Source organism: Cajanus cajan, chromosome 2 (genome assembly GCF_000230855.2).
Source record: "Cajanus cajan strain Asha chromosome 2, NIPB_CcT2T_4, whole genome shotgun sequence".
NCBI classification, from domain to species: domain Eukaryota; kingdom Viridiplantae; phylum Streptophyta; class Magnoliopsida; order Fabales; family Fabaceae; genus Cajanus; species Cajanus cajan.
In genome coordinates this window covers 77,008,338-77,014,793 of record NC_138518.1, presented here as the reverse complement: position 1 = coordinate 77,014,793, position 6,456 = coordinate 77,008,338, and the positions used below count along the sequence as shown (strand labels likewise).

General features: G+C 29.3%; 1 protein-coding gene across 1 annotated transcript; it reads left to right on the top strand.

The window, feature by feature from the left end:
- Positions 1-1,969: 1,969 nt before the first annotated feature.
- On the top strand, positions 1,970-2,803 carry LOC109816458 (protein P21). Its single transcript, XM_020381488.3, has one exon. It carries the CDS (start codon positions 1,994-1,996, stop codon positions 2,660-2,662), a length of 669 nt encoding a protein of 222 aa, XP_020237077.1. The 5' UTR covers positions 1,970-1,993; the 3' UTR covers positions 2,663-2,803.
- Positions 2,804-6,456: the final 3,653 nt, after the last annotated feature.

Genomic DNA, 6,456 nt, shown 5'->3' with positions numbered 1-6,456 from the left:
TCGGCCCCCCAGTATTGAAATCCTGGCTCCGTCCCTGACTCTATGAAGCTATTAGTAAAGGTTGGTGTGAATCTACACCACCACAATCGAAGCGACAACCTTCCGATCATGAACGATGCAAGAAAGATGTTGAATTTTTTTTTTAAAAAAAAAACTTTTAATAATTTTAAATAACAACAACAACAATAACAACAACAATAACAATAATAATAATAATAATAAAGTCAAAATCTTTAAATTTATAAGTATTGTAGAAATAATAAAGTCAAGGTCTTTGCAATAATAATAATAATAAATACATGGAGCAAATTTATTGTGAATGACGTTGGTTCTATTATAACCTGTCAAACGGTGGGTTTGTTCATTTATAGCCATCCGGCGTAGTTTTTAAGGCTTTAGATAAAATATGTTTTAACAATATGATTATAATTAATAATTTAAAATAAGAAAACATAGTTTAAAATTGGTAACGATAATAAATATATTGATTATAATTAATAATTCATCATAAAATCAATATGTTATATTTTTGAAAATGTCTTCATAAAATTCACAACTTTATATTCGATGTATACAATATTAAAGATTGAGCAAACAATTAAAAATTAAAAATATTAAAAATAAAATTACAAAAATTTTAAAAATAATAAATATGAGTGGATGAGTATCTTTATTGCTAAAAATAATCAAGAAATAAAGGAGAAAAAAAAATATATAAAAAGTAATGTTTTTAAAATCAAAACGGTTATATATATTATTTCAAGATTTAATGATTCGATCATATTAAACAATAATTAAACCAATACTAATAAAATATAATAGTTTATTATTAATATAAAAATAACACTAAATAAATATAATAACAATTTTTTAATACTAAAATTAAAATAAATAACATTTAATTAATGTATATATTAAATTCTAAACTAAATATATTAAAATATTTAAATTTAAATTTGAATGAAATGTAACTTTGTGTATTAATAATTAAAAGTTTACATCTAAAATAAAAATATCAAATAAATATAATATAAATTATAAAAATAAAGATATAAACAAATTAAAAATTAACATAAATAATTGAATTATATTTATAAAAAAACATTAAAAAATATATTTTAATTTATAATTTTCTATTAAATATGTATTTAAAAAAAATACTTTAAATTAAATTATATATATATATAATAGAAGAATTACAATAAAATAAATGACCGTGATAAAAAAAATGCTTACTTATTTTTTAATCATAAAATATGAAGTAAATTTGTTTATTTTTCATCCTTTTCTTTTTTTTTTTTACCCCGAACCTCTCTACTTAAATATCATTAGTGATTCGTTATACATAATATACCGTATGGCGGCCGAAACGCCCGAATACCCGAGATCGTTGCTTGTGCCGAGTACCCGAACCCGCCGACTACCCCTACATGAGGTGAAACGGGTCGGCGGAGTCGGCCGAGTATGTCGATATCATCTAGATGGTTACGGAGAGATTAATTAACATAATGCACAGGATTAGACCCCTAATTTTCCGGGGCCCAGTCCCTAATTGCAGTCCAATAAGAACTACTATAAATAGGACCCCAACGAGGAATATAATTAATTCTGAACTACCGCATTTATTATGCCGAGCACTAACTTGAGCTTCGGAGTGTCTTTGCAGGCACACCCCCCTTTTTCTCTCCTTGGGACCATCCGGATTGGAACAAGAAGACTGAGACCGAAGAACCGACCCGTCACAACGAAGATAATTGAAGTGTGTATCCTAAAACAGGAAGACATAATAAATCTATCAATACATTGGTTACCAAAAATATCATATTAATTAGCGATTCGTCATATTAAAAATCACTCGCCATACATAATAGATCTATGAATGTATTTATTAGTAAAAATATGATATAAGTAGATATATAAAATTTTGTTGGAGGAAGGGGTCTATATAAACACTTGTTGGCATCCACAAAACATATTCACTTGTATTCCTAAAATGAGTCTCTCAAAGCTCTTGTTCTTTACTTTGGCTGTATGCCTCACTGCTTGCTCGCATGCAGCAAGGTTTGACATAAAAAACCAATGCCAGTACACTGTGTGGGCCGCGGCTGTGCCTGGCGGTGGCAGGCAATTAAACTCGGGCGAGTCGTGGGCCATTGACGTGGCGGCAGGAACGAAGGGGGCCCGCATCTGGGCCCGAACGGGATGCAGCTTCGACGGTTCGGGCCGCGGTCATTGCCAGACCGGTGACTGCGGGGGCCTGCTCCAGTGCCAAGCGTACGGTGCAGCTCCGAACACGCTGGCGGAATTCGGGCTGAACGGGTTCAACAATTTGGACTTCTTCGACATCTCCTTAGTGGACGGTTTCAACGTTCCGATGGACTTCAGCCCAACCTCGAACGGGTGCACAAAAGGCATCAGATGCAGTGCTGACATTAATGGAAAGTGTCCGAACGAGCTCAAGGCTCCAGGGGGTTGCAACAACCCATGTACTGTCTACAAAACCGACAATTACTGTTGCAATTCCGGTAACTGTGGGCCCACTCCTTTGTCGAAATTCTTTAAGGATAGGTGCCCCCAAGCTTATAGTTACCCTAAGGACGATGCTACAAGCACCTTCACTTGCCCCGGTGGTACCAACTATAGGGTTCTCTTTTGCCCTTGAACACTTTAACTATCCAACCACTACATGCATGCACTATAAATATAAGTCTTCTGCACTTTGCGTGCTCCTCTACTATTATAAATAAATTTTGAAAAACATAATAACTTTAAAATAATTTATGGGTATCCATATTATATTAAACTTCAGTGCCCCCATTTTAATTATTCCAATCTCTATCATTTTCTTTTTCTTCTTAAATTCTCATTCTATATAATAAATTGAAGACCAAAGTTGTGCCATTATTGTTAGCGAATAACCTCGTTCTTTTAAGTACGTGGAGTCAAATATTATTATAATACTCGAGTCATTGTCGTTTAGTTTAGATTCTTTTGTAAAGCATTTCATTCATCAAACATAAAAATAAATTATAGTTTCATTATTTTTATTTTTAATACAATATCAAACCAAATGATCTCCTATTTAATTAAATTAAGCTATATAAATCAGTTTCTTATTTTATATTTTCTCATGCTAAAATATGTAAAATATTATATTCACGTTATTTTCATTTTTAAATGATAATTTATTTGTTATAATAAATTACTAGTTTTTGCCTACTCAATACTCACCCTAACAATTCAAATATTCAATAATGCATATAACTTTTGCTTCTCTAGAGGCAAACGATAAATCATCTAATATTTCTCTTAACTGCTAAAATTTTCTTAACAATTTCAAAATTATATATAAAAAAGTAATTAATGAAGAAGCATAACTCCTTTCCAAAGAATTGGTCCATCTAGGAATAAAGTAATGATTTCAGTTATGATTCCATACCCAAATTAGATATCTAACTTCAATCTTTAGTTAAGAAACTCAAGAATCAAACTGCTTCTCCTAACAAATTTTAATTATCCAAATTATATTAAACATTGTAAAAGTGTCTCAATAACAAAAGTAACATTAATAGTATATGATAAAATTTAATTCAATTTAAGAAAAACTGAAAATATTTTTTATTATTATTTCAAAGTAGCTAGTTAAATGTTCATTTTTAATAAATTTATCTAAAAACCTCTCGGAGAAGAGAATAAGCAAAAAAAGGTGAAATAAATTTCTTCATGATTTAAAACTAACTAATGGATAAGTTAATTTTAATTTATAAAAAAATATTTTATATTAAATTTTCTATTTATAAGTGATTATAGAAAATTTTATTTAAACAATTCCTAACAATTTAATCAATTTTCATTTTTCACTATGAAAAATATGTCATATAATAACACATATCCTATAATTAATTATACAATTCTTGTCACTAAAAATTAATTTTATTTATACTATAGATACAATATATGTTGATATATGTTCTAATAAAGGATAACAGTCGAAGAATCCTTTATAATGTGAATTCTAAGAGAACCTATAGTCATTATCCTAACCTAAAACATTTAAGGATGAGTAAAAAATCTAGCTTTCGTAAAGCCCTTTCCTTTTTATATATGAGTGTCATATCAAGAATATGAATCTTTTTCTCTGATCTCAATCCCTTGAAATGCACATGAATATTCTTCCCATAATGAGTATATCAATCACATTTATAATTGTAACCGAATTTGTGCAAGAATCACGGGAATCACTTTGATTAGTCCCAAGGGAATCCATTCATTATGAAACCTATGAGTAACCTTAAAATTTGATCTGCTCTGTCAAATGGTGATTTGAAGGGTACGTAGCCCTCTAAGCTCCTTTGTTAACAATATAAGGAGCCTTGGTTCGGCCTGCTTGGTCAATTGAAGACCTAGAGGGCACATAATGTTCCAGGCTCTTCACGTCAACAACGCAAAAAGTCTTTGCTCAGCCTGATTGGTCAATTGAGAACTTAGAAGGTATACGGTCCTCCAAGTTCGAGTTTCAACAACGCAAAGAGCATCTACTTGACTTGATCGGTCAATCGGAGACCTAGAATGTACAATATATTATTAAAAAATATATGTATAAACTATAGTAACCACAATATATATTATTCAATCTCATCCAAAATTAATATTAAAATTATATATTTAATATATGTCAAATAATTTTGTACTTATATATATATATATAGACATATATATTATATTTTTATAATGAAACTTTTTATATATAATATTTATATTCGTATGAATTTAAGATTTTAGTTACTTCCTTTTAAATACGGGGATGTTGTATATTAATTTGTAATTACTACCTTTTACTTTTAGATCAAGATTTAGTTCGAAACCCATGATATATAGATATAATAGAATAGGATATATATTTGAAGAGTCACTAATTAACCACTAGTTCAATGAAAACAATAATGATGATGTGAAGTGTGATAACTTTTCAAATCACCCAGGACAAAACTAGATTGCCTTTGCCAGCGGATAGGTGTTACAATATATTGATAAAGTCAAGGTTTATAGTTTGGAAATATTTCACAATTTTTTTTTTTGAATTGAATGAAACAACATCTCATCTATAATATTAAGGATAAAATCGATAAAAGAATGTGTACAATAAGTTAATTGTTTACTCTAGATATATACTAACCGCTTTCTTTATGATATTAATTGCCTATGCATTTATTTTATTTTAACGAAATTACATAGTGTCATTATTTCTGTTAGGAAATATAAAAATATTACATAAACATTGGTGTCAAGACTAAAAAATGGAGGTCGTCGATGAATTGTCACTTTGTCAGCCTCCTTCAAATTGTCGGTTTTTCATATTATCAAGTCGGTCTCCCTGGAATAGTCTTTCTCTCGTATATTTAATATTTTATACCCAAATTAGATATTTAACTCCAATCCTTAGTTAAGAAACTCAAAAATCAAACTGCTTGTTCTAACAATTTTTAATTGTCCAAATTATATTAAACATTACAAAAGTGTCTCAATAACAAAAGTAACATTAAATAATAAAATTTAATTCAATTTAAGAAAAACTGAAAATATTTTTTATTATTATTTCAAACTAGCTAGTTAAATGTACATTTTTAATAAATTTATCTAAAAACCTCTCGGAGAAGAGAATAAGCAAAAAAAGGTGAAATAAATTTCATCATGATTTAAAACAAGTTAATTTTAATTTATAAAAAATAAATATTTTATTTTAAAATTTCTATTTATAAGTGTTTATAGAAAAATTTATGTAAATATGTCCTAACAATTTAATCAATTTCCATTTTTTCATTATGAAAAATTTATTATTATATAGTGACACATATCCTATAATGATACAATACTTGTCACTAAAAATTATTTTTACCAATATAGATACAATATATGTTGGTATATGTTCTAATAAAGGGATAGCAGTCAGAGAATCCTCAGTATTGTGAATCGTAAGAGAACTTAATCATCGTCCTAACCTAAAACATTTAAGAGTGAGTAAAAAATATAGCTTTCATCAAGCCCTTTCCTCATTATATATGAGTGTCATATCAAGAATACAATTCTTTTCCTCCGATTTCAATCCCTTAAATTGCACACAGATATTCTTTCCATAATATGAGTCTATGAATCACATTTATAATCGTAATCGAATTTGTGCAAAAATCACGGGAATCACAACCTTGATTAGTCCCAAGGGAATCCATTTGTTATGAAACCCGTGAATAACCTTGAAATTCGATCTGCTCGGTCGGATGGTGATTTGAAGGGTACGTGGCCTACTTGGTCAATTGGAGACCTAGAGGGCACATAATGTTCCAGGCTCTTTACGTCAACAACGCGAAAAGCCTTTGCTAAGCCAGATCGGTCAATTAGGGACCTAGAGAGTACACAGTCCTCTAAGTTCGAGTGTCAACAACGCAAAAATCCTCTACT

What these genes read in the sequence shown, in the direction of transcription:
- LOC109816458 (XM_020381488.3), top strand. Translation starts at nt 1,994, where the DNA reads ATGAGTCTCTCAAAGCTCTTGTTCTTTACTTTGGCTGTATGCCTCACT.